General features: G+C 45.8%; 1 protein-coding gene, 3 long non-coding RNA genes and 1 pseudogene across 4 annotated transcripts; 1 reads left to right on the top strand and 4 right to left on the bottom strand.

The window, feature by feature from the left end:
* Window positions 1-7,003, bottom strand: part of LOC127336865 (disease resistance protein Pik-2-like) — a 116,041-nt pseudogene extending 109,038 nt beyond the window's left edge.
* LOC127336867 (disease resistance protein Pik-2) lies at window positions 662-7,266 on the bottom strand. Its single transcript, XM_051363733.2, has 5 exons — window positions 7,128-7,266; window positions 5,950-7,001; window positions 1,492-3,679; window positions 1,258-1,392; window positions 662-1,147 (listed from the first exon to the last, which is right to left on the bottom strand). Exons 2-5 carry the CDS (start codon window positions 6,765-6,767, stop codon window positions 1,097-1,099), a joined length of 3,192 nt encoding a protein of 1,063 aa, XP_051219693.1. The 5' UTR covers window positions 6,768-7,001; window positions 7,128-7,266; the 3' UTR covers window positions 662-1,096.
* Window positions 7,267-9,078: 1,812 nt separating this feature from the next.
* LOC127336868 (uncharacterized) lies at window positions 9,079-10,512 on the bottom strand. Its single transcript, XR_007873554.2, has 3 exons — window positions 10,173-10,512; window positions 9,597-10,045; window positions 9,079-9,498 (listed from the first exon to the last, which is right to left on the bottom strand). It is a non-coding gene; the product is annotated as an uncharacterized lncRNA (long non-coding RNA).
* Window positions 10,513-10,648: 136 nt separating this feature from the next.
* Window positions 10,649-12,669, top strand: LOC127336869 (uncharacterized). Its single transcript, XR_007873556.2, has 2 exons — window positions 10,649-12,046; window positions 12,341-12,669. It is a non-coding gene; the product is annotated as an uncharacterized lncRNA (long non-coding RNA).
* Window positions 12,670-13,321: 652 nt separating this feature from the next.
* On the bottom strand, window positions 13,322-14,170 carry LOC139836187 (uncharacterized). Its single transcript, XR_011752811.1, has 3 exons — window positions 14,087-14,170; window positions 13,871-14,017; window positions 13,322-13,773 (listed from the first exon to the last, which is right to left on the bottom strand). It is a non-coding gene; the product is annotated as an uncharacterized lncRNA (long non-coding RNA).
* Window positions 14,171-27,136: the final 12,966 nt, after the last annotated feature.

Below are 27,136 nucleotides of genomic sequence, written 5' to 3'. Positions count from 1 at the left end.
TGCACGATGATCAACCATTTGATTATCAAGAGCCTCTTGCTGAGATAGAGCATGTACCTCAAAAATTTACCGTTTTTCTTTACACACATCATAAAATTCGAGATGCAGGTGTTCATGCTCAACTTCATGCGGATCTAGTTGCGCATCTTTAGGCGAGGAGAGGAGCCGCCAACAATGCATGATCTATTTATTTGATTGTATGAACAATTTAATTTACATTTGTGTGATTGTATGAATAATTTAAGTACTATTTATGTGATTGTATGAATAATTTAAGTACTAGTTATGTGATTGTATGAATAATTGAATATAGTATGAATAAAATATGATTGATATGTTGTTTCAAAATATTGTAAAAAGAAAAAACATTGGAGACCACCATATGGAAGACAACGGTGTGGAGAACGTCCCCAAATAGAGGATGCACTACCGACGCTCCTACTGGCGACTATTTGGGACGCGTCATTGGAGATGCTCTAACCACAAAATAAAAGGACGTATAACATCTATATAAGCGATAAGAGTGCCAATATGAGCACCGATTCTAAGATACATCCCATACTGCGCAGTAGCCCACATGGCTAAATCTACAAATGGTGTCAACAGTGGCAGAGAAGAACTCACAGGAACACGAACAAGGCAACCAGAGAGAAACAGAGTATTCTTGCATGGTGTTCAACTAACCACTTTTCTATTTTCGCTCCTTTTATTCAATATACTCGGTTGCAACTGAAACCGCTACAAATCGGGATCAACGACTGGGCTTACTGACGGTGCCATCCCACCATCGCCATGTCCATCTCTCCTACAAACTCGCCACGCCATCCACAACTCGTGCCATCCCACGAGGATCAGACGTGGTGATCTAGACACACGTAAACTTAAGCCTAGCTACCCACAGACGTGTTGTTGTGTACAAACACACATAGCACACTGCAATTTATTGTAACTGAAGAGTTAAACTAACACTTGAGCAGTGGCGACAGGCTTAACAAGTGTAACCTGGCAGATGCCGCAGCTCCCACTTTGACTGGGCATAGCCCCAGCAACCAAGAAGCCACCCGCCAACGCCTTTGGTTCCGGGAACGGAACGCCATCAGGGCAGCACCATGTGACCCCCACTGCTTGTGGCAACATCATCGTCTTCCTGGAGGTTAATTAGATATAAGTGAAATCGGCCGTTCAGCCAGCGGCCTGATAAATGAATGAATTTCTATTTAGTATGCGATCAACATGACATAGTATGTACTTATGTACCTCCTTTTGCTCGGAATCATCATCGGCGCCGTTATCATCATCATTATCACCATTGTCATCATCTGTATCGTCCTCAGTGTCGGTGTCCGCGTCCTTGTCGTCGTCATTGCCGTCCGTGGAACCGCTGTTGTCCGGCTAGAGATGAGACGCACATAAAACGGTGAGCAGGCAATCAGGTACATGGTATATATTTATAGTGATGGGCCGATAAGATGGAGTAGTATATGCACGTACCTCTTCTTCTTGGTCCGTAGCTGCTTCATCATGTAACAGACTCTTGAATTTGGTGACAAAACCACGCAGCTCTTGTTCGCCATACCTCCCAACTCGAGGCTCGCCATCATCACGTAACAAAGTCTCCAGTGATTTAATCATGCAACGTAGCTCTCGTTGATCTGCAGTTATTTCCTCCCCATCAGGCCTGTCCAAACCATGTAGGATTGACCCGAGTGCGTCAATGAGTCGAGCTGCCTTCCGCGTGTAGTTCCGTACGGTTGTCTGGAAGTAGAATTCCTCAGCGTTGGGATGGGCTCTCTCCGCTTTCCTCAGGACTGCCTTCGCTGCCTTCACTTCCCTGCGGCCGCTGTTAGCGCAGTCAAGCCGACAGCAAACATTCTCAAGTAAACGACTGTCATTATTCCACGGTACCAAGTTGTCTTTTCTTACAGCGCTGGCACTGTATACCAGTGTGCGCAGCATCGGCAATGCTCCTGCTCCAGTAGCGATATTTATATTCGTTACTAGACTTCTCAGCTTGTGAAACTCATAACTGCCAAAGGTATATGATATGCGCTTTTCCTCCTCACTCTCGAGAAAGAGGAAGAGGAGTGACGACAACCTTCCGAGGGCTTGCAGACCCCGAGTTTCTACCACCTCCACATACAACCACAAGTTAGAGAGAAGAGGAACACACAAAGAATTGATCCATGATGGCATCTTGGGTATAATTATGCTCTGTAGACAAAAGAAACGAAGCTTTGAACTGGGTGCCAAGTCTTCCAGGCTGCCGAAACGGACACAAAATTCCTTATTGAAGTAATCCATATCATCCTCGAAGATGGTCCTCCAGATAATAAGACTTTGGATCTTGTGCAGTTTGCACAGAGACTCTGCCAGAGCCTTGCATGCGGTCTCTTCACATTCGTTGAACTGAATTTGGAGCGCCCTCAAGTTAGTCAGCTTACCCAAATCCGTGAAGAAGTTTGGGCACTTGTCCACCAAATATAGATGCAGCTCTTCAAGGCATGTTAGCTTCCCTATCTGTCCCTTCATACCTGTACCTTCATCAGCCCACAAGCACCTCAAATTCTGTAGCTCACCAACAGACGGCGGTAACTCACTTATGGAACATCCCCTTACATCCAAAATCTGAAGAAACTTCAAATCATGACCTATTCCTTCCGGGAGCTTGTTAACTTTACTCTTCACCAGCCCTAGATACCTCAGATGAACCAACTTCCCAAGATGCTCGAGACTGTGACCTTCCAAAAAACCACAATCCTCAATAACTAACACACGTAACACATTAAAGCTCAAAAGGAGGGGCAACTTACTATCACCACATGTGATAGCATTAAATGACCTCACTTGTTTCATTTCAATGCTAGAGCTGTGTTCCACACTTCTTCCATGAAGTGCTAATCTGCGAACCCTATTGGTTCGTTTGCCTAGCAAATGGGTGTAGTGTTGTTCCATATCATATACAGTAACAAAGTTTATGTTGCTTGACATGGTGCGGATGAGATCGAGCACCATGTCATGGACACGACAACCACCTTGTTTGTTAGTGAAACCTAGATCATCAGCCTCTATCCACCGGATCATGCTTTTATTAACAAGCTTGTTGAAATAGATCTCCCCTAGCTCATATGATCCCACCCCTTCATTATCAGGGACAAATCCTTCAATGACCCACCTCCATATTAGTGTTTTTTTCTCAATAAAGTAATCCTCAGGAAACATACTGAGATACAATAAACATGCCTTTAGATTGGAAGGTAGATCATAATAGCTAAAAGATAATATCTTTCTTGTGTTCTGAACGACTTCACTGTCTTCATGCCCAAAACCAATTGCATCATACACCTTAGACCAATCCGCCCTTGCTTTACCAACAAGCAAACTAGCTATTGTAATGATAGCTAATGGCACACCACCACATTTCTTTAAGATTTTGTTGGTCACTTCATCGGATTGGTTATCCCGACTGACTTCTTCACCACCACATGTTCTTGTATAGAATAGCAATTTGGAGTTATCATTGGAAAGCGGTTTCATGCGGTAGATCCCACTGGCTCTTGTGGCAACATCAACAATACGAGTAGTTATGATAATTTTACTTTCTGGGTGACTATCCACGAAAGCACACTTAATTATTTCCCATGTTTGTATGTCCCATAAGTCATCAATAACAATAAAGTACCTATTCACGTTTGAAGGCAAAAAAATATAATTAGCAAAAAAACTATATAGCTTACTAGTACCTACTAGAATAAGAAGCATGCTCTGACACAGCAGAACAAAAAAAAGGCATTAAGAATCTTAGAAAAGATTGTATAAAATACATCTCAAACTTTAAAATGTCCTCAATTATCATTTTCAGATTGATAACTCTAGATAAATGGGTGTGTATTGTAGTAGCAAAACTAGAAACAGTTGCCTGAAAGAGTAATCCATGTAATCATTCAACCAATGCAACTGATGGTAATCTTGAGTCATTAGCCAAAGAATAGACGTGCCAGTCCCACATATGCTATAATAGCCACACCTTAATTTCAATTTCTCCGGCGTTTATTGATAGCTTTTCATATGGATATCAAACTAGAGCGCTTATGGTTTTGGCCAAACACACAAAGAGATAATTTGAGGAGGCGGCGGCAGGCATGGCTGGCCGCTTTGGGGCAGAGAACGATGAGGATGGTCATTGTAATGGCAGCGTCGGCATCGGAGGTGGATTGCCCATGGCGGATGTGGGGAGGTGGCTCCCATATGTGTGTAGGCCCTACGAACCCTAGTGGTTGAGCAATATTTGGAGGCGATAGTTCTTAGCATGGACCAACATCGGTGTTTGGTGGTGTTGTGTGCTTCGATGGCTCTGTTGCTCGTGGGCAATCCTAGGACACTGGCCCAAGATCTGGCCAAAGTGGTGTCAGCCACCAAGGTAGAGCATAACCCTGTCAAGGCTAAGGCAAGCCTTGTTCAGAACCGTTTGAACCTTATTCTTAATGTGTCAACTCAGTTCAAAACTAGGTTGCTGTGCAGCTTGACTGTGAGCGTGTGTGTGCAACAATTTGGGGAAGGCTAGCTGACGGTCACCCATGTCCACGGTTGATTTTTTGACAGTTCCCCATTGTCCTTTTGCCGTCGGAACACGCCGAAGATGAGGGGGGGAAAAGGTGCTTCGCCAGAAGGAGGGAGAGAGAAGCATCGCCGCCACTACCTAGGATTGGCCCTACCAATCACCGGCCGAACAGCCTACCCCCACCCCCCCTCCCCCGCCGTAACCGCCTCCACACCTATCCGCTGCCCCCTGACTAACCATCCTTCTAAGCTCCCCCAACTCTTCCTTCTACGACACCAGCGAGCCCGCACGCCTCCACCCTTTAACACCGGCTGACCGGCAAAGCCTACACCCCCCCCCCCCCCCCCCCAACCTTAAGTTTATTCCTCGCCTCCGTGTCCAGGGTCGCTTCCGCCAAGGTCCACCGTCTCCGCCGTGGCCAGTCGTGTGTTCAGCGACTCTGGCAAGGTTGATGGTTGTAATGGGCCCGGGGTCCTCTCTCTCCCTCTCTCGGTGTGTTGAGTTGCGAAGAAGAAAAAAGGAAGAAATCAGGGGAGAGGAGAGACAAAGAGGGAGGAGATAAAGGGGATAAGGGGGTGGGATACGGGCGGGTGACCATGTGGATATAGTCACCTCGAGAAGAGCCGCTTTTGCCACATTTCCCTACTAAATGCTCAATTGGGTTCAAGAGAACCAGAAAAATAAGTACTAGAGAAAATGAGTTGTGTTTGCATACATGCACTGTGATCGCATATGACTCCTTGCAGTGCATGTTATATAGTATGTTCTTTTTGTTTTGGCCTTTCTTTGATATAATGTACTTGTGGAATAATATAAATAAGGATTCACTACATAAAAATTAAAAGAAATCAATATGAAATGATGTTTAAATATCATGTTACAGTTTTTACCAGATGAAGTGAAGAAAATATCATAAAGAAAACAAATCTAATATATATCATCGTCCTTATTTGCTCGACCAAAGCTTGAATTGCATTGCAATTACCTTCGGAGTTTTAGTTTATATGTCATACAAACTGATCTACCACATGCTTGTTTTATTTGACCATCATGAACGAAATCCGTCAAAGTCTACTCTACGTTATTTCTTCAGAATCCTCTTTATCATCTGGGAACTCTTCTTCGAAAACCAGGTCATTAATTTGGGCATCAAAACCTCATTCTTTAGAACTTAAGGAAGGAAGAAGAGCCGGCGGGTAGACTTGAACTCGACTTGACTTTGTCTCTTTATATATACGAAAATTCTGATTTCAATTGGTGTGAAAAAGCACCGCTTACGCCCATACTAGTGTGTATTTCATGTCACCAAAACATAAAGCCATATATTGTATCTAGGGGCATATGTCACATAAAGAAGTTAATGACTAGCATAGGATGAGATTTATGTGTACCTCTTGCCTGCAAGGACTTTTTGCAGCTGGTTGATCAGCTGCCTTTCATCCATTCTTTCTGCAGCTCTGTAGAGATCTATGTCAAGTTCAAAGAGGATGTCGCTGAGAACTTTCTTCACGCTTTGGTTCTGACCAACTGGAACAAAACCTTGACACTCGTATGTTTTGCTAAGCTTGTCATACAATGCTTTTGCAAGGGTGGTCTTGCCCAAACCTCCAAATCCAACAACAGAGACTATCTTGAGATCTTTTTGGGACGTGTCAGCACCCTCAAGCAAGACCTTCATTAGCTCGTCAATTGGCTCACCAATACCAACAAGGTCAGAGACCTTGTTGTATAGAGCCGAGAGACGAGGGTCAACTGTAGTTGATGCAAGATTAGGAATAATATCATTGATCTTGTACCTCTCGTACCTTTCTTTGATCTTCATAACTTGGCTCTCAATGTCTTTGATGTCACCAGCAATTTCGTGGCGCGCGTTGAACTTGGTGAATTTATTGCGGGCCTTCTTCAACAAGTGCTTGAATTTGGGCTTGGTTTGCTGGTCAACACCCTCAACGCGCATCAAGAAGGAGTCGAGGCTATCCTCGATGGCATATGACAACTCCCTGACCTCATTAGCCCAAATCTTGACCTGCGGGTCAAGTTGATCCAGCGGCACGCTGGATACCTTCACAAGGGCCCCTTGCATGCTCAGGAGCTCGTCCCTGAGGTCTCCAATCCCCTTCTTCACGCTCTCCTTCAGGTTGTACTCTTGTATGAGCAGCTCACCAAGCTTGGGGATGAGAGAGCTCATCGCCCCCGTGGCGAACTCCATTCTCGACTCTCACCCTCTCTCTCGCTTGCTAGCTTGGTGCCTTTTTTTCTTCTTCTATTTTCTCTCTTGTTGTCTATCTCTTTTCAGAAGCTCTCTCTTACTGGCAGTGCCTGGGATACTGTACCTTGTATGTGTACTTTTTCATGTACTGCTTCTGTTTCATGGCCTTCACATTCACCTTCTTTATTTTCAAGAAGGAATAGGTTTTTTTTGTCCTTAATCATCACCTCCTCGCTGCATATTCAAAAATAATCTGTAAACAACAATTTCCATGACCTTGCTGGTTTGAACTTTCCCCAATTTAGATGCAAAATTCGGAGCTAAGAAGACAAGAAAAGCAAAACTAAAATACAAAATTACCTTAGGGAGAGGAATAGGAGCTTGCACAACCTCCATCAGTGGTGGATCTAGAAGTAGAGCAGGAGCAAAAGAGCTAGCAGCTAGGCCGACCGCGCCACTGCCAGGAGCCTCGACTTCGGCTGCTGGCTGCTGCTCACCGCGGACGGCGCCGGCGACCAACCTGAGCTCCGAGCACGGACGAGATGAGTCCTACCGGCTACCCCGCGGTGCTACTGCTCGGACGAGATGGGGATTGATGATTAGGAGAGAGGAGACGAACAGTTTGACTTGGAAGAGACGAGATCCTACTCTGCTCGTGTCTATTGTTAAGAATAACTAGATTTAAATGTGCGCCTTGGCGCACGACCCCGTGAAACACATTCATAGGTAGGAAAGTGATAATAAATCTTTTTAGGTTTCACGAAACATAGCAAATCACCATAAATTATAACCAGAGAAACAAAAAAAAATCATTTTGCGCTAAGCATCGACTGAGACAAATTGTTTTGATGGTGCGTTCTGGGCTCTTGGTTTAGCTGGCACCAAACTGTGAACTGGCTTAACCAAGGTATACATTTTCAGCCTCTGTACATATATGAGTTGGGCACTACCATAACAGGCCAAAAAAATTTGGAATTACAGCAGCAGAGTTATTTGCATGGCATATGTACAGAGGCTTATGCCATTTTGGCCGAGCACAAAAAGGTACGAAAACAGATATTACAAGTGCAAGTAGTAGTGAATAACAATGAGGGCGCCTTCGTGTTCTGAGGACGAATTCTGCACTCAAACTTTTTGAAGTCTGCGATCACTCTATCAACCTAGATCCTGTCAAAGTGGGACTTGTTTCGTATTTTCCATTGTTTCCAGGCCTCCACTATCTCTGTGAAAACGATTCCAGCCAACTTTTCTTGTTAAGGAATTAAGTTCAAATTTATACACATAGATGGCATTCAGTTCAGTATAACATGATTAATAATACCAAAATGGGAAAAGAAAAGGCAAAAAACTAATAAGTTATAAATCCAGAGCCACCATTCTCGTAAGAAGCCTAAGAAGAATTGGCCAATAAACACAGAAGATATTGGAATATTGGTGTAAGCACATGTTGGATATATCCAAGTTATCCAAATAGGCAAGATTGCTATGCGTCGGATCAAAGTTAAGAAGATACCAACCCATTCAATAGTACTACTTTCCAAAGAAAATATGCCTGAATAATATCTTATTATTTGCCAGTATTGAACTTATATAAATTCACTTAGTTTTCCTCCTGGTACTATCTAGATCCGATTTGAAGCCAGAACTTGGGTACTACACCAGATCTACTGTGGCACTCAAGTAGCAACAAAGGGCTCTTCGGTCTGGTAATCTCCTATGTAGACTTGCACATATAGTGGAGTATTGAATGGGAAGATACAAACTGGAAATGAAGAGTTCATAGAATAGTGGAGTTTGGCTAGTTGGCCAAAAGAACGAAATGCTAAAAAGATGATGCATAGGTTAATAGAAACCAGAAGGGAAAACTTAGGCATAACATTACTTTGGTCTTTGTATATAAATAGTTAGAAAAAGGTAGTATCTCAGATAATGTATGCTTTATGACCTATAAATTATTCTAGTTAAATTCTAGAAACCAAAGATATATATTATTTTAGTGTGATGAAAAAAGCTGCCAATATCTTACTCCACAGTATGAATGTGTCAGCATGAACAACATATGAATCAAAACAACATACCACAGCTGAAATCCCGAAACAGGAATTATCATGGCCTCATTCAACTATTATAGGGTCCAGAAACGCATCCACCAAACGGAAAAGGATGGATCTTTTCAATCACGCAAACCACAAAAACCCAGTAAGAGACACAAGTCAGCAATGATAGGTAGGAGGAGTTCCCTCTCATCGGAATGGTTGAACATGGCTGCTTGGGAAAAGTTAAGGCAATAGCGGGTAACAAAATGCTCAAGTAGAACCACACGGTAACATAGATAGGTAGAAATAGGTGCTGGTTAAGCTAGTGCTAATATTGTTCTACAGGTGCGGAGAATTTCTTACAAAAGTGAGTCTGTAGAGCAGCCACGCCTATACGAAAGAGGGTATAGACAGAAGATACGACTAGTAAACCATGGAGGTAGGAACCGAAGGCATCATTTTAGCTTGGCTCTGTAGCACAGTGCGCGGAGGGAGCAGCAGTGTGCGCCAAGGCGATGAACCCTATCCGTTAGCTTGGCGAAGCAGCAAAGGAAGCACGCTGACTACCAGCGGACGTCGGGATAGTACAAAACACCTAGATAGTGATAAGCTTTCCACCTGGTACCCACGAGATAAGCTCGTAACAGCCTAACAGGAACCATCGAGGATTATAGGCCACATCATGAAGTACTTGCCTAGGTAGAGATAAGGAGAAAGGACCAAAAATTAGGTAGCATAAGATATCAGATTATACTTTATGTACATACTTTGTTCACAAGAATGGTCACATTACCTTATAGTTCACAGAGCTGGTATTACTTCCCTAGAAAAAGTGCCTTACGGGACCGATAGTGTAGCCCTGATCGTTCTTTTAGTGAATTTGCACGCTCATAGAATGCAGAAGACCAGAAATGTTCCTCCTCGAACTTGCGCTTGTACTTTACCATGTCAGCAAAGTTGGTGTCATGCTATGAGGCCTGCATCTTTCAGATAGGTTAACGCAGTAAGACACGCGGACTCCTTAGCCTCATTCTTGAATGTTGTCCATTTTCCATAAAACTCCCGTATTTTCAAGAGTGGATTTTCTCTGTGCGGTGGCACATCCATGGTAACTGATGCAGTTATGTCTTCATCACCTAAGGATGTAAAAGTATATCCATAGATTGATACACCAAGTTTCTTTGCTGCCTTTTTTAGCACATGTTTGCTGCTAATTGTGATTGTGGCAAAGGGAATTGATAGCTTGCATGCATGTATAAGAAGATGAAATATAAATCAGCCGTGTAGTTATAGAAAGCAAGCACTTATGAGAGTGACCAGATAAACCATAGAAGACCGAAACAGTATGGTTAGACACAGTGGAACTTACCTGGGGAAGACCCTTTACTATCAATTCACTGTCTTCTAAAAAGTTGGGCGCATGGACATCAGGACCCGTGAGTAGGAACATGGGAGTAGCCGGGGTGTTCACAACCTCCATGAAAAGGTTTAAAGCGTGTTAGTATATTCCTCGCATATATATGAGCTTATATAAGAATTGCGTCTGCTTTGCTTCTATGTTTACTGATTTTGTGATTGTTTACCATATGAATTCCTGTTGTCAGTATATGATAATTATTTGTTATTACATCGTTTGCACGGAATAAGCAGTGGGAAAGTTCAAAGGTACCTTAGGCTATATGTTGAGCGGAATTTCAACTTTTAAATTTTATTCATATCAACCTTAGCATCCTTTAAAAGTGTATATTATGTGGGCAGGATTTTTCCTATCTTATGTGTCTTGCTGGGCTATGTTGTGAAGCCAGCGAGATATGCCAAGCCAAAGGCTCGCAAGTCAGAGTGAGGAACATGGTGAATGGATCATACATAGAAGAGTTACAGAGTTCCAGCGATGATTATGACAAGCTAGTTTTTCAGTTTACTCTCTGTGAAAGTATCAGATTTAGCAAAAGGATATCTTCCATTTGTTTGTTTACCAGATGTAACACATGATTCTGGGCCGAAAGCTGTTTGTTAGTATTTATTTATCATGTGAATGTTAACGCCTTTTATTAAGAGCTCTTTTCTGCCTGGTTCTTTTCAAAGTGATCTATGCTAACACCTTTCCACTGATCAGCAAATGGAAGTGTGAATGTGCATGCTGTCTATAGTTCATAGCATCTTGTCAGTTGGTAACAACTGAGCTCTTAAAACCTTTTTATTTAATATATCATGCTATGGAAAGAACACATATTTTTTTGTTATGATCAAGATGGTTCAGAGTTGTTAGTTTCTTTTTAGTTTGTTTCTGTCCTTGCAATGTCTAATCATGCATTTGCTCATTACCTCTATTTTGCAAAGACATTGATAACAAATTGGCATTTCTAGGTATGGAGTCACTCACATGTGTGTGCACCTTCCACTGCAACGGGGTGCATCAGGTTGGCATGATGCTATGAGAGGTACTAACTATTTCAGGGGTGAGCTCTTTATGTAATTCTGATCTTTATAAGTGGATGGCTGAAACCATTGGCAAACTGGGAGCAATTTATGTTTAAGTTTCAATGATTGTTTGGTTTAGAGGGTACCATGGACTGACGGATCAAGGTGAATTTGGTGTCATCAGTGGCTCATATTTTACTTCGTAAGGTGTTAAACATTCACGCCTGTGGCTAGGAAATATTTTTCTGTTTTTCCCCTTGCAGAACACCATGATCATAAAAAACTGAATCATCTCCTCTCTCTCTCTGAATTATAGGGATTGCTTTGTGCATAATATTATCAGATTTCCCTATGATCATTCATACATACCAAAATTTAAATGGCAGGACTTATTAGAAAGATTTACTTCTGCATATCAAATTGATTTTGTGTCATATGGGCACTTCAGATCTGAGTAGAACTTACCTTATCACATATAGCAGTACTAATATTTGTTTACAGAGGTGAACTGTATTTTTCTTTGGTTATCTCTATGTGGAAGATTAAACAGATGTAGGTAGATGACCAGGCTCAAGGTTTGGTGACTTCATCTAGGTAATGAACATTTCAAAGCACGCTATGTAAGGTATAATTTTATTTGAAAGTGGTGCAGAAAACAATCCCTATGGACACTTCAGATCTGAGTAGTACTTACCTTATCACATATAGTAGTACTAATATTTCTTTACAGAGGTGGACTGTATTTTTTTTGGTTATCTCTATGTGGAAGATTAAACAGCTGTAGGTAGATGACCAGGCTCAAGGTTTGGTGACTTCATCTAGGTAATGAACATCAGAGATGTTGGGGAACCATGGTAGTTAGATTACAACACACTAATCCAGAAGACGGACAATACCAATCGAAGAACAATGAAAGCAGAGAAAACACATGAAGTAAATCATTATTTTGCATTTTGATTCAGTGTAAAGTTAGCTATAGCTAAATTAGTCAGATCTTATTTTTAGCTCAATAACAATACCGAGAGATCCTGAACAATTAAGTTCCTTCCCCTGCTGTTTAGACCAAAGCACTCTGCAGGTATTCAGTTTCTGAGATTTCTTTTTTTTCTTTGGCAGGAAATGGAGCCTGACGTATGTCACTGACGTGTCTATAGGCTAAGCCCAGTTTGAGCCATCATCTACGACATAACCTAAACCAAGTAGCCAAGAACCCAGGATGCAAGATTGGAAGGAAGAGCAAGACAAGTCAAGCATACCACAGCAGCAACCGAAGAGCAGTCGAACCGAAGCAACTGCGGCAATCCCAGCGAACGGGCGACCTGAGAAGACAGGAAAGACATGATAGTACGACATTAGTTTGCATTTTGATTTAGTTTCAAATCAGTTGTAGCCATATCACTCAGATCTAATTTTAGCTCAATAAAAAATTTAATTCACAGGGTTTACCAGGCTATTTTGGTTAACTTGGGTCTCAAGTTTTGCATTAGCTTTAAAAAGAAAACAAATTGGAAAACAAAACCCAAATTAATCTGTTCAGAGTTTAAACAGAGGTAGGCATGATAAGCTAGGATAATCTGTAACAATAAAAAGTTCACAGGGTTAAATGAGCAATCAGCAATGGAAGAACAATGAAACGGAGAAAACACATGAAGTAAATCATTACTTTGCATTTTGATTCAGTGTAGAGTCAGCTGTAGCTAAATCAGTTAGATCTTATTTTAGCTCAATAACAAATGCAGCATCCATTCTTTTAACTTAGCTTTTGTTAACATTATAAAGAAAACATATATGATAGTTTGCCCACCATTATATAGAGTAATTAAAAAAAGCTTTGATTTCCAAAATCAAGTGGTACATCGTAGGAGAACTAAAAGATATAACGCTAGAGTGTAGAGGTCACAACCCCAGATCTATCAATAACCAGCAGATGCATCCATCAGTTTGCCAGAACGGGTTTTATACACTGAAGCTACTTCGAATAATTGGTTGTATCCTTATAAATGTTTTATAGAATTTGCTAACGAAAGAAAGAAATCACTATGAATGGAGATATCATCATCCGGGTACCATCTAGAAACTGATGTTCTATTTCGGAAATTAAATTAATGGAGACACAAATACTTCAAGATAGATTCATCTGTGCCCAGCAAATAGCCTGATCTAGTACAAACCCCTATGAAAGCGCTAGAAATCCCAAAACTGTAAGAAAGAAAATTTACACAACTACAACTTGATTTGTCCATACAGTAGTTGTCTTAAACCTCCATCTATTCAGTGAAATAGAAACAAAATAGAAACAGTCTCATCTAGGCACTTGTCAAACTGGTGCTTTGGTGATACTGACCCTAGACAGCAAGCAATGGAAAAAATATTCAGCTTTTGCACTAATAGTGGTCAGATATGATGAGATAAAAGTAACAGGGCATATACCATCATCATCTATCATAATAGGGTGATACTATGTCTTGGGCTCAGGTATCTTCTGTCTCACTGGCTTGCTTGATTCAAACTCATACAGATTGTCCTCATCCCACTTCACACGATTAGAGCTGAAGAAAAATCAGTAACAGCGTATTCTGAGAAATCCTATGAAGGTAGCTTATGATCACGTAAAGTGAAAGGATCTTAACTTCATTGTTCAATTACCTATCTTAGCCATTAACGCTGCCAGCCCAACCGTCTTCAAGCTGATTGTTTTCCCCCTGTATTCGGGCCAGTTATGACCAAAACGGTAGTCTCTTCAGCAATCATAAAATCTACTGGGATCGGATGGTTCCTCTCCAGCTCAGAAACCTGCAAACTGAAACATAAATTATCCAATGAGCTAACAATACACATTGTTTTCTTCAAACGAGGACTAACCCTAATCTTCATGAAATCAAGGTTTGCCGCTAGTTGATCTTCCTCTGCAATATCTTGTCCATATATCCTCCGCCTCCGAATCTCGGCCTGTAACATGGAAGAAAAATGAGAACTGGATAACCACAGGTTGACAAATAAAAAATAGCATCAAGATGTGATGTTTTAGAGTCTACATACAGTATATTAATAGTATAAAAAATGTAATCACGCTATCAAAGAATAAATATTTGCATAAACCTAGTACAATAAGATGGGCCTGGGGAAACTAACTGATGTGGCACTTGCAACATCCTTTTTGGTACGACGCAGATTTTCCTGGTGCTTCTGGAGCAATAATGGGTGGTATGCATTTGGAATAAACAGTTTCCATGACCTCTTAGGGAGTTGAGCTGAGGAAGTTGTACTGACAGGCCCATCTTTAGCAATATCGATAGGCCCATGCTCAAAGTTTGGCAAATACAGGTCAGGAAGTGTACCATCATATGCGAACAGCACCTCGTACCCCTTTAACGCCAACGGGCTTGCCGACCTATGCATCTCAACACCTGCGGCACAAGTATACCCCAAATGAAAACACGAGAAAACCATTAGTTAATCACAAGTATAACTGAACTTACTACTGATTGTGGCACATTGCAAAAAAAGGAGTATGAATATCGCACTGATAAACTATTTGAAAACCGTTGTACCGACGTTTCATGAAAATCAATTATGGATAAGAGGAGAGTGAGGAACACATAATAAGAAATATGAAAGGTTATTACACATATTTTACCGCATACAACTAAGTAAGTTGTCCAAGATGACTGGGCAGATTAGGGCTATGTCTTCCCATTCCCTGAGCTAGAAAATTGTAAGTGCCAGCGGCAAACTGGCAGGTAAAGATGATTCAAAATTGAATTATTACTAATATATTGATTCCATGTTGCCCTTTTTCTTTGTATTCAAAAATACCCATCCAATAAAACCATTACAATCAGTATACTTGCCTTAGATTACAAAAAATATTTCCATAAATTTTATCGTTGCTTAGTTCTGAATAAATAAGCTATTAGCACGCATTACTTAGCTGACCATGAAAGATGAAACCATACCATAATATTTGAATGAGCATAAGCATCCAATTTTCAAATTGCAGCACATGGAAATTATACACATTTAACTTTGCCTCCCAGTCTCAAAACACAGATTAATCAGCTGCACTTTAGTTGTTCAAAATACAACATTTTTACTATTAATTTTGAATAATTCTGAACTGGAGTCATGGAGATCACACTGAAAAAACTATCCAACATGCGAATTTTTTTGAGAACCCTGACCATACATTGGCGCATACAAATTTTTGTAGATATATTGGCTTCAGGCTTTCCCTCAGTTTCTTCCCTGCAAGGGATGTAGGCAAAGCAGTAACCATCGAAGTACTGGAGTATTAAATGGTGAACAATCACAGTATCACGGCTTGCAGAAGCACCACTTTCAAATAAAATTAAATGGAAGATAGCATGCTTTGAAATGTTTATTACCTAGATCAAGTCACCAAACATGTGATGCAGCGTGTCTCTCTTATAATAAGTCTATCCATAAGAAAACTCCGAAAAGTGTGTTTGAGTTGACTGCATGATTTCCATAACCTCTAAGAGATAGTCGTCGAGACCATTTTAGCAGAGTATAAATGGTACGGAGAAACCAATGAACAAATGAGCTCACCCCAAGTGATAATCTCTAATGCGATGACCATTTCATTTTCAATGTCAGTAATCTAGATCAGCTCAATGCCTGCAAAGAGAGACATCATCATTGACATCTCAGTACAATCAAATTCTTGTTGACAACACAAGATTGACAATTGAAATGCAAGGGAATGGAACCGTCAAGGTCTAAACCATACGTCATGATTTTGCTGATAATCCGAATGGAAAATATTCTACCAATGGTTCTATATATGGTGATGCCGATGTTGATGTGGTGCTTGCCATTCCTCTTCCGTACTGCTGAATAATTCCTTGTTGAGTTTGACAACTGACCATGCCGGTGCTGACATGAAGAACAACATAAAGAGATAAGTTGGTGGTTGATATAACCATTCCTTTGTCGACCTAATTTTTTTCATTTAAGAACCCATTCTCCCATAGGCTTAGAAAGGACCAAATACAAACATGAATAAGCTACCTGCTTTAAGAAGACAGAATAGGTACCTCATAGCAGCTACGGTGGTGGATGTTGATGATGACGAGCAACTTTCCGCTGGTCCCTCCTCATCACAGTTAGCCATTTGCAGCTGCTCCTCCTCTATTGTGTTGCTCCTATTGAAAAATACAAACAGAAAATGTCATGCAATCAAAGACAAAAAAATTCTAGCATGAAAGATCCTTTAGGTAAGCTAGCACTCCTAACCCAAACAAGCTAGGACACACATTCTGCAGTTCCTCCTCTCTGTTGTCGAGAATGGCGATGGCATGGATGTCCTACTTGACTATGTATTCCGCTGACCTGTTGGCCTATGAATATATACTGCTACACAATCTTCAATTTAGGAATCTACTGATACCATCAAATCATCAAGCACTTGACTATGTATTATTGTGGATCAAACTATGCCACGTATATGCACAATTGCTATCTCCATTAACGAATAGCAGAAACAATGAAGGCAATAATTTTATGCTTACTTAATTTCTGAATTTCGCATCCCGGTTCTCATACCTGCATGTAATAGAGCAAGACATTATAAATCTAAAATGTGTATCCTCAAGATTTTTATCCAGAATTTGACAATACCACAATGTTACCATTCGCCATTATTTCAATCAACTATATAAATGAAAAAAATACCTTTTTATTTTTACCTAAAAGGAATCTACCAATGCAGCAATAAATGTATGAAGTTTTCTCTGAATTGCTATTAATAAAAAATCCTACAGAAAAACCATCAAGAACTAAATGATGTAGGTCTGGCTTAACTTTGGGATGAGTAGTTGAGATCTATCCCTCAAACCTCTGGCTTACGACATTAGGTAAAATCCAGCAATAATAATTTCGTAATTCCCTGCAAATTTAAAATATAATCAAAGCAATGAAAGTGTATACATTACTCAGCAAGACATAAATCCAAAATTAGTTTCAATGAAAAAACAAAACACAGAAGTATAGCCATTGTTCACTGCTAAATTTCAGAAAAAATTGAATCCTAAATAACAGAGCAATATCAGACTTTTCTTGTAGGATTTTTGTCAAACACCTTATGGCATGGATAAACCAATACCTGCACAAACAAATCTGAGAATGTGGGGGGACTGGAGAGAGAGAAACATGCAAACAAATACAAGATCTATGAGGATTAAATAGAGAGGAGGGGGATGAAGTAGGCTTTTCTCATCATCTCATCCACAACTCCTACGGATTCAACATCAGGAGGTGCAAGGGGAAGAAAAAAAGCCATTCCGCTGCATAGGGAGGAGTTCCAGACCTGGGCATGAAGAAATTACCAAGGCCCTAGGGATTTTGTCACTAATGCCATGGAGGAGAGGGATCCTGGCGGCCACCCATCTCCCGGCGACTACCCATCTCCCGGCGACCTCCACCTTTTCCCATCCCAAGCAGTAGAGAGAGGGCACGGTACTTTTTTCGCCAATCCCATCCAGGCAAGGGTGTGGGATTATATACCTTGCCAAAATGAACTGCCGGTTCTGCTCCCTCGTGCTTGCGCCTCTACCGGCAGCGCCGCTCATGCGCGCCCGCGACACAGTGTTGATCCTCCGTCGGTAGCCGTGGCCGCACTGCTCTCGCGTGCTCGCGCTTCCACCGGCGGTGGCACCCCCGCGCGCCCGCGGAACGGCAGCGCCGACGACGCCACCACCCGCGACGCCGTCCCCAGGCGCGCTCTCGCCGCCGCAGTCGCCCAGGCGCGCGCTCGCCATCACCGCCGCCGTCTCCATGCGTCGCCGGAGAGGAGACCGGCTGTGGAGGAGAGCTAGGGAGGCGGCCGCGACGAGCCGGAGATGGGGACGCGGCGGCCGCGACGAGACGGAGAAGAGAAGGGCGTGGGGATTGGGGGAGACGGGGCGTAGCAGAGCTCGGGGCATGGCGACGGCGGGAGGTGGCGCTCGCGCCCAAGGCCAGCCCCATGAAGATGAAGGGGATTGGGAGGGGAGAGGGAGAGATGGGATTGGGGCTGGCGGCTAGGGTTTCCACTGCGTGCGTTGCTCCTTTTGTACCGCACGGCGAAAGAAATGGAGGGCCAAGATCGCTTTGAGGGAACCATCCAACGGCTCACGTGCGAGAATCGCTGTGAGGCCCCCTATGGGGGGCATCGTTTATACCTTTAGATGCGACTGACTAAAGTGTAAGGGGCCTTATTTGTCTGTATAAGAGCATGTCTAACAGACCCCTTAAAAGGGCAAACCCGTATAATAACTGCCGGAATATAGGTTCTGTTTTACTCGGCCGTCTAGCATGCCCCGTAAAAACGGCCCCCGCACCGATTTTTTCAGTTTTCGATTACACGGCGGGTCTTCGCCCCCTACTTGTGCGGGGTGGGAGCGGGGATAGAGGGCCAAACCAGTATCCCATTTCCGAAACCGCGCGCGGACATTTCAGTTCCCCCCACCCGTTTTCCCCCGCGCGCCGCCGCAGCCACCCGCGCGCCGCCGCCGGAATCCATCAGATCCGCGCCCCTCCGCCGTCCGCCGAGCCGCGCCGAGCTGCGTCGACGCCCGCCGCACCTCCGCCGCAGATCTGCATCCCTCCGCGCGCGCCGCCGCCCTCCCGCCGCGGTCTTCTCCGCCGTTTTTTCGCTGGTGAGTATTTCGCCGCGTTCTTCTTCGTTACCGCCGGTAAAATGGTCGGATTTGGGGCTGATGTATTGTACACCGTGGTAGATGGCTTCGGAGGATGTGCACATGGCGGATTTGGACGCGACATCGACCGATTGGTCCTCATCGGATTCCGACGATTCGGGCATCGACGAGTTGCTCAACGACGACGAGACGGAGATGATGCTGCTCCTGTTCGGCTTGAAGCACATGGAGGACCGCGCCAAGCTGCTGGATCAGCGGAAAGGATCCGTGATGGGGCGTATGTGCATTCCGCGGAACCGCGCGCTCGGCCACGAACAGCTGATGCAAGATTATTTCGCCGAGGTACCGACCTATCCTCCCCGCCTCTTCCATAGACGGTACCGAATGCGTAGGTCTTTGTTCGAGAGAATCGTCAAAGATTGCGAGGCAAATTGCGATTATTTCAAGCAAAGAAGAAATGCTGCCCAAGTCATGGGATTTAGCCCATATCAAAAAATATTTGCCGCCATGTGGGTTATTGCATACGGTATACCAGCAGATTATACCGATGAGTACCTTCGCATTGGTGTGCAAACAACCACGGATTGCGTGCGTATGTTTGCCAAGATGGTGATCAAGTTGTATGGAGAGACGTATCTCCGAGCTCCAAATGAGGATGATACAAAAAGGCTCATGGATATCAATGAAAAGAGGGGGTGGCCGGGGATGCTTGGTAGTTTGGATTGCATGCATTGGACATGGAAAAATTGTCCAAAAGCATGGCATGGAATGTATTGTGGCAAAAGCTGTGATGCTACCATTGTTCTTGAAGCTGTGGCCTCTCAAGACTTATGGATTTGGCATGCTTTTTTTTGGATTGCCGGGGACACTCAACGACATCAACATCTTGAATAGATCCCCTTTGTTTGCAAGACTAGTTAAGGGTGAAGCTCCACCTTGTAACTACAAAGTTATGAACAATGAGTACACCATCGGGTACTATCTCACATATGGTATTTACCCTAACTATGCAACCCTTGTCAAGTCCATAAAAGAGAAAAAGGACAAGGCTTTGACAAGAAAGGAAGCTTGCTTCACCAAAAATCAAGAGGCATGCCGCAAGGATATTGAGAGAGCTTTTGGTGTCTTGCAAGCAAAGTTTGCAATTGTCCGGGGTCCTGCTAGGTTTTGGGACAAGGAAACTCTTGTTGATATCATGACATGTTGTGTGATTCTTCACAACATGATCATTGAAGATGAAAGAGGTTTGAACTTGCCATGTTTCTATGACAATGTTGGCACCCGAGTGCAGCCCGAGAGGAACCCTGATCGGATTGAAGCTTTTCTTGCAGCTCATCGAGGAATTGAAAATGCCGAGACTCATCACCAGCTCACCCAAGATTTGATTGATCACCATTGGCAGTTGCATGGCCAATGAGTTATTACATTCATTTCCCATTGTTGTATGTGTGAAACATTCATTTCCTATTGTTGTATGTGTGAAACATTTGTTATTTGTTTAATTCTTCCATTAGAACATTTGTTGACATTTCCGAAAAACATTATTCTAATAATTATGACGATTATTGTGTGATGTAAAACATTTATTTTATGTCAATGCTGTGTTGGTTCTAATATCCAATTTGTCAAAAAACCCTGTTTTGAGGGGTTGAAAACTCGGACGAGCTAGCAGACCCCGTATCCCCACCCCGTAAAACAGAATATTCTGTTTTACGGGGTGGGGATACGGGGTCTGCTAGCTCGTCCGAGTTTTCGGCCGGCGAAAAGTGAATACAGGGCCCTCTACTCGCGTTTTAAGGGGCGAAAAAATACGGGGCCTGTTAGACATGCTCTAAGGGTCTCCAATGTCCGCGCGGGTTTGATACGTCTCAAACGTATCTATAATTTCTTATGTTCCATGCTACTTTTATGATGATACTCACATGTTTTATACACATTATATGTCATTATTATGCATTTTCCGGTACTAACCTATTAACGAGATGCCGAAGAGCCAGTTGCTGTTTTCTGCTGTTTTTGGTTTTAGAAATCCTAGTAAGGAAATATTCTCGGAATTGGACGAAATCAACGCCCAGGGTCCTATTTTTCCACAAAGCTTCCAGAAGTCCGGAGAGGAAACGAAGTGGGACCACGGGGCGCCGCCACACTAGGGCGGCACGGCCTAGAGGGGGCCGCACGGCCCTAGCGTGTGGGGCCCCCGTGAGGCCCGCTGACCTACCCTTCCGCCTACTTAAGCCTTCGTCGATGATAGTTCCGGTACCGAGAGCCACGATACGGAAAACCTTCCAGAGACGCCGCCGCCGCCAATCCCATCTCGGGGGATTCAGGAGATCGCCTCCGGCACCCTGCCGGAGAGGGGAATAATCTCCCGGAGGACTCTTCACCGCCATGGTCGCCTCCGGATTGATGTGTGAGTAGTTCACCCCTGGACTATGGGTCCATAGCAGTAGCTAGATGGTCGTCTTCTCCTAATTGTTCTATCATTATTGGATCTTGTGAGCTGCCTAACATGATCAAGATCATCTATCTGTAATGCTACATGTTGCGTTTGTTGGGACCCGATGAATATGGAATACTATGCTATGTTGATTATCAATCTATCTATGTGTTGTTTATGATCTTGCATGCTCTCTGTTGCTAGTAGAGGCTCTGGCCAAGTCATTACTTGTAACTCCAAGAGGGAGTAATTATGCTCGATAGTGGGTTCATGCCTCCATTAAATCCGGGGGAGTGACAGCAATCTCTAAGGTTGTGGATGTGCTGTTGCCACTAGGGATAAAACATCAATGCTATATCTAAGGATGTATTTATTGATTACATTACGCACCATACTTAATGCAATTGTCTGTTGTTTGCAACTTAATACTGGAGGGGGTTCGGATGATAACCTGAAGGTGGACTTTTTAGGCATAGATGCATGCTGGATAGCGGTCTATGTACTTTGTCGTAATGCCCAATTAAATCTCACACTACTCATCATAACATGTATGTGCATTGTTATGCTCTCTTTATTTGTCAATTGCCCAACTGTAATTTGTTCACCCAACATGCTATTTATCTTATGGGAGAGACACCACTAGTGAACTGTGGACCCCGGTCCATTCTTTTACATCGAATACAATCTACTGCAATACTTGTTCTTACTGTTCTTTTCAAACATCATCTTCCACACTATACATCTAATCCTTTGTTACAGCAAGCCGGTGAGATTGACAACCTCACTGTTAAGTTGGGGCAAAGTACTTGGATTGTGTTGTGCAGGTTCCACGTTGGCGCCGGAATCCCTGGTGTTGCGCTGCACTACACTCCGTCACCAACAACCTTCAACGTGCTTCTTGGCTCCTACTGGTTCGATAAACCTTGGTTTCTTACTGAGGGAAATTTGCTGCTGTACGCATCACACCTTCCACTTGGGGTTCCCAACGGGCGTGTGCTTTACGCGTCAACAGGGTTCGTTTGTATCAGTTGAAATGGTAGAAATAACCGCGCATCCGTTGCGTCGGGTGGTTTCAGTGGCACGACGCATTTTTGGCTCGAATCATTTTTTATAACATGAAAACATAATTTACATAGTTTAACACATGAAAATAAACCCTAAAAGCCTGCGCCTACTGATTCTCCTCGTCGCTGTCGACCACGATGAGCTACGGTACCGTCCACGACCAGTTGGGAACCGGCGGAACGTACGCCGGGCGCGCCGGCGGTGCTGGAGGTGGAGGCGCCCAGGGTTGTGGCTGTGGCGGAGGTGGAGGCGCCCAGGGCTGTGGCTGTGGTGGCGGTGGAGGCGCCCACGGATGTGCCGGCGGTGGAGGAGCCCAGGGGTTGTACGGCGGCGGTTGTGGCGCGGCCGAGTCCTGGAGCGCTAGTCGTAGGGCTTCATCCTCCGACAGGCCCGGCGGCATGAAGCCGGTGGCGTACCGGGGTAGCGGCGGCTGCACAGGTCGGTCGTTCTCGGAGACGAGGACGCCGAGGTTCGCCATCTTGTCGTCCGTCATGTTGTTCGGGAACTCAAAGTTGCGGCCCTTCGCCATGGCCAGCTGCCAATCCTGGAACACGACCGCGACGTAGTCGTCGCTGTCGTCCTTGACCTCCTCATTGTGGTATGCCAATGCCTCGATGTAGTCGTCGTCCTATTCGTCGTAGTCGTCGTCGTACTACGCAGGCGTCGGTGCCTGGTGCGCACGCGTCGGCGCCTGCTGTCTTCGAGGACGAGGCGGTGGTGGACGGTCAAAGGGAAAGTCCCTATCGCCCATGAAGCCCGCCCTCCTCCTCCGATCCCTCTTGAAAAGGAGATACGTGTGCCAGCTATCGGAGTCGATGGCGTACGTCGGATCGGCGAGGAGGTCCGGCGGCAGGTACTGCCTCCTTCGCCGGATCTCGGCGGTCCTATCTGGCTCGCGCGCAGGCACCGGAGGGATGGGCACCCGGCGGTAGCTGAGCCGCCAGCCGCCAGGCATGTGCACGTCCCTCCAGACGTCGCACGTCGTCCAGTGCACGTGCATCAGCCTCCCCACGTTGACGGGCAGCGCCACCCTGCCCGGACGCTCCTCCTTCTTCGTGCCGCTGCCGGACGCCTCGAAGTCATTCTTCTTCTTTCCCATGGTGATGCGGCGGTGGTGGTGCGAGTGGAGGTGTGGTCGATGGAGGAACGATGTCGGTGGACTTTTAAGGCCGGCCACGCGCATGAAACGATGCCATTGAAGGCGGCGCAGAAGCCCAGCCGCCGCCCGCGCGCAGAAGAGGTAGCCGCGACATTGATGGCGAAGGCTGCGGCGCAGACGCGGAAGCGCTGACCGCGGAAGTGATGCCCTCGATACAGGCTCGCTGCTAGACAGGGCCCGATGGAGACGCGGGCGGACACTTTGCACGTCCGCGCAACGTCCACCGCGACGCATTCTAGGCGCAAATATGCGCCGGGTTTGCGTCACAGCGGACGGCCTGGTCATGATGCGTCGCAACGCTGGAGGTGGTGCCATACGCATTTTTCGGCCCGGCGGACGCAAACCGCTGAAGATGCCCTAAATACCAATATAAAAAGACCCAGACTAGGATGATCTTTACCGTCTAAGTTACATCCAGTGGACTAGACTTACTTGGTAAAACATCAGTCGGTCATCAGTAAGGCGCTAAACCAGTCATCCCCGCTAGATCGGCGGCTGAATATTATTTTTTTTCGAGGAATGACGGGGGGACAAATCCCCACCGCTTGTTATTTATTTCCCGAAACGACTAGGCAGTCAATCCATCTTTACATGGGGGTGGTGAGAAGTACACGGGGGGAGGGAGGACATGCCGACCACCCACGAGGCGGTCAAGCAACACAAGTAAGTAAGTACGAACGGAGCATGTCGAGAGGCGCTCGCTCCTCCACTCTAAGACGCCATCGCCAAATAGTGAGGTCATCGCAAGCCCTCCGAACCACCAAGGTCAGCGCCGAGTCACGTCCATTGAAAACACGGTCGTTCCGCGCTTTCCAAATGGACCGGAGTAGAGCGGCAAGGGAGGAATGCCAGGTGCTGGCAGGGACCTGAATGGGGGAAGGTAGGTACCAAATAGAGGCGAGCCCCGGCGGGATGGAGACACCCAGGCGACTCCAAAGGGCCATCGCCGGCGGACAGAGGAAGAAGAGGTGTCGCCCGGCCTCAACCTCCGGACAGGAGGCACAGATCGCCGAAGGGGCACAGTGCTTGTAGAACAGGTTCGCCCGGGTGCTGAGCCTGTCAATATCCGCCAAGTACGCGAAAATCTTCAGCTTCGTGGGGAGTTGAAGCCCCCAAGTCGTGCATGCTGAGGCGTCAGGGGGGCGGCTGGGGGAGAGCATCATGTACGCCTCGCGCGAGCTAAAAGCCGGCCCAGAAGGGGAGTCGATGACGCGCCCGTCCGCCCCAGCCGAGAGGGAGGTATCGTCGATGATGCGGAGAACCTGGGAGAGCTCGCCCGCCACCGCCGTCGAGAGGCGAGGCTGGAGGTGCAGCCCCCCGGAAGACACCGAGGCCACCGTGGCGTGTGGCCGCGTACAGTGGCTGAACAGGGCAGGGAAACGCGTCGCCAGCGTCCCCCCCCCGGTCAGCCACTTGTCGAGTCAGAAGGAAGTCGATCTCCCATCCACCACCGTGCACCTGGTAATGGCACGGTAGAGGGGGGCACTCCGCAACAATCCTCTCAAGGAAGGAGGGGGCGGAGGAGCAGTCACCGAGGTCTCGTCCTGTGTGAGAAAAGAACCAGTCCTTCCAAGGGAGGGAGTCAGAACCATGAAGCCTATGTATAAAATTAAGCAGCAAACACCTGTTCTGTCGGTGGAGATCCTTAATACCGAAACCACCCTCCTGCTTAGGCAGAAGCACTCTATCCCAAGCAATCAGACAGCGAGCCCCAGAGCAGGAGTCCTTGCCAGTCCAGAAAAAAGCGCGGCGTCTCTTATCAATGCTTTCCAACACCCCCACAGGTAACAGGTACGAGCACATATAGTAAGTAGCAAGGTTGTTCAAAACAGCATTACACAGGACAAGTCGGCCACCAGAGGAGAGTAGGTGAGCTCGCCACCCAGAAAGGCGACGATCAAAGGAAAGAAGGAGGGGGGCATAGGCCGAAGCCTAAAGTTTAGTGGGGGAGAGAGGAAGCCCAAGGTACGGCTGGGGGAAAGAGGAAATGGGGCAGCCGAGGGTAGAGGCCATGTCTGCGGCCAAGATCGGATCCACATGCATGGGAATGAAGCAAGATTTGTGGAAGTTAATGGCGAGGCCTGTGGCGGCAGCAAAGTCGTCGAGGACTCTCTTGAGGCATTCGGCCGCACTATTAAGGTATCGTCTGCGTACTGGAGGACGGGGCAGGGGTAGTGGGGGAGATGGGGTGGGAGAGCGAGCCCTCAGCCCACGCTTTGCGGATGAGGCGTTGAAGAACATCAGCAACGATGATGAAGAGGTAGGGGGAGAGTGGGCCCCCCTGCCGAAGGCCATTTTTGCAGCGAATCCAGTTACCAGGGACCCCGTTGAGTAGAACCGCCGTGTGTCCGGAGTCCAGGACTCGCCACATCCAAGCACACCAGAGGTCATCAAAGCCTCGAGCGCAGAGGATGGAGAGGAGGCTAGCCCAGTTGACGGAGTCGAAGGCTTTGCGGAAATCGATTTTGAACACGATGGCAGGCGTTTTCCGAGTGTGGCAACACCGAACCAAGTCAGCCGCGTAGAAAATGTTCTCGGAGATGCGCCTCCCCGAGAGGAAGCCAGTTTGGTCGGCGTCAACAAGCCTGTGGGTGCCTGTTTTAAGCCAGGTCGTAAGGACTTTGGTAATGGCCTTCATCACACAGTTTTGGAGCGAGATGGGACGAAAGTCAGTGGGGTGAGAGGCCGAATCAATTTTGGGGAGAAGAACGAGGAAGGCGCGGTTAATTCTCGAAAGGTCAATCGTGCCATCGAAAAAGGAGGAGAAGACCTTAACCACATCCGCGGAGACCATGTCCCAGAAGGTGGAGAAGAAGGAGGGTCCGAAACCATCCGGGCCGGGACTGGACATTTTGTTCATAGCAACGAAAGCCTCCCGAATTTCAGCATACGTGAAGGGCGCACTGAGGTGGGAGAGATTGGCGGGCGGGTCCCGGTATAAGGAGGAGAGATCGAAATTCCAGGAGGTAGGTGAGACCGTCCCCAGCAGGTTGGAGAAGAACCTTTTGAGGACAGCGGCCTTCTGGGCATGCTCGAAGATGTCGGTACCATCAACGACCAGGGTGGGGATAGCGTTGCGACAAAGCCGACAGGTAGCAGAAGCGTGGAAAAACTTGGTGTTTTCGTCTCCCTCGAGGGCATACTTAACCTTGGCCCGAGCCCTCCAGTAGAGGGAGCGTTCCTTAATAGACAGATGGAGGGCGTCCATCGTAAGCGTACGCAGCCTGTTTTCCATATCCGAGAGGGGGCGCCCCTCTTCCAAAAGGTCGAGGATCTTGATGAGGATACGGCAGTCTTTATCACGTTGGGCGGCCGGCGAAATACGTCTCGCCCAAGCTTTACATTTGTATCTGCAAAGGCGGAGGTGAGCGACAAGCTGCGCAGTGGGGTCCCTCCGAGACGTGGACCTCCAAGCCGAGACGATTGTCTGACGGAAAGAGGAGTGGAGGCCCCAGGATTGTTCGTATCTAAAGAAGCCACGCTTAGGGATAGCGGTTGAAATTCTAGCCACTAAGGGGACGTGGTCCGAAGTGTCCCGGGCCTGGGAGGACAAGGACGAGGAGGGGAAGCGAGCATTCCAGGCTTGGTTAATA

Source organism: Lolium perenne, chromosome 2 (assembly GCF_019359855.2).
Source record: "Lolium perenne isolate Kyuss_39 chromosome 2, Kyuss_2.0, whole genome shotgun sequence".
Classification (NCBI taxonomy): domain Eukaryota; kingdom Viridiplantae; phylum Streptophyta; class Magnoliopsida; order Poales; family Poaceae; genus Lolium; species Lolium perenne.
Note: the sequence above shows the minus strand (reverse complement) of the source record. Positions and strands in the feature narration are given on the sequence as shown.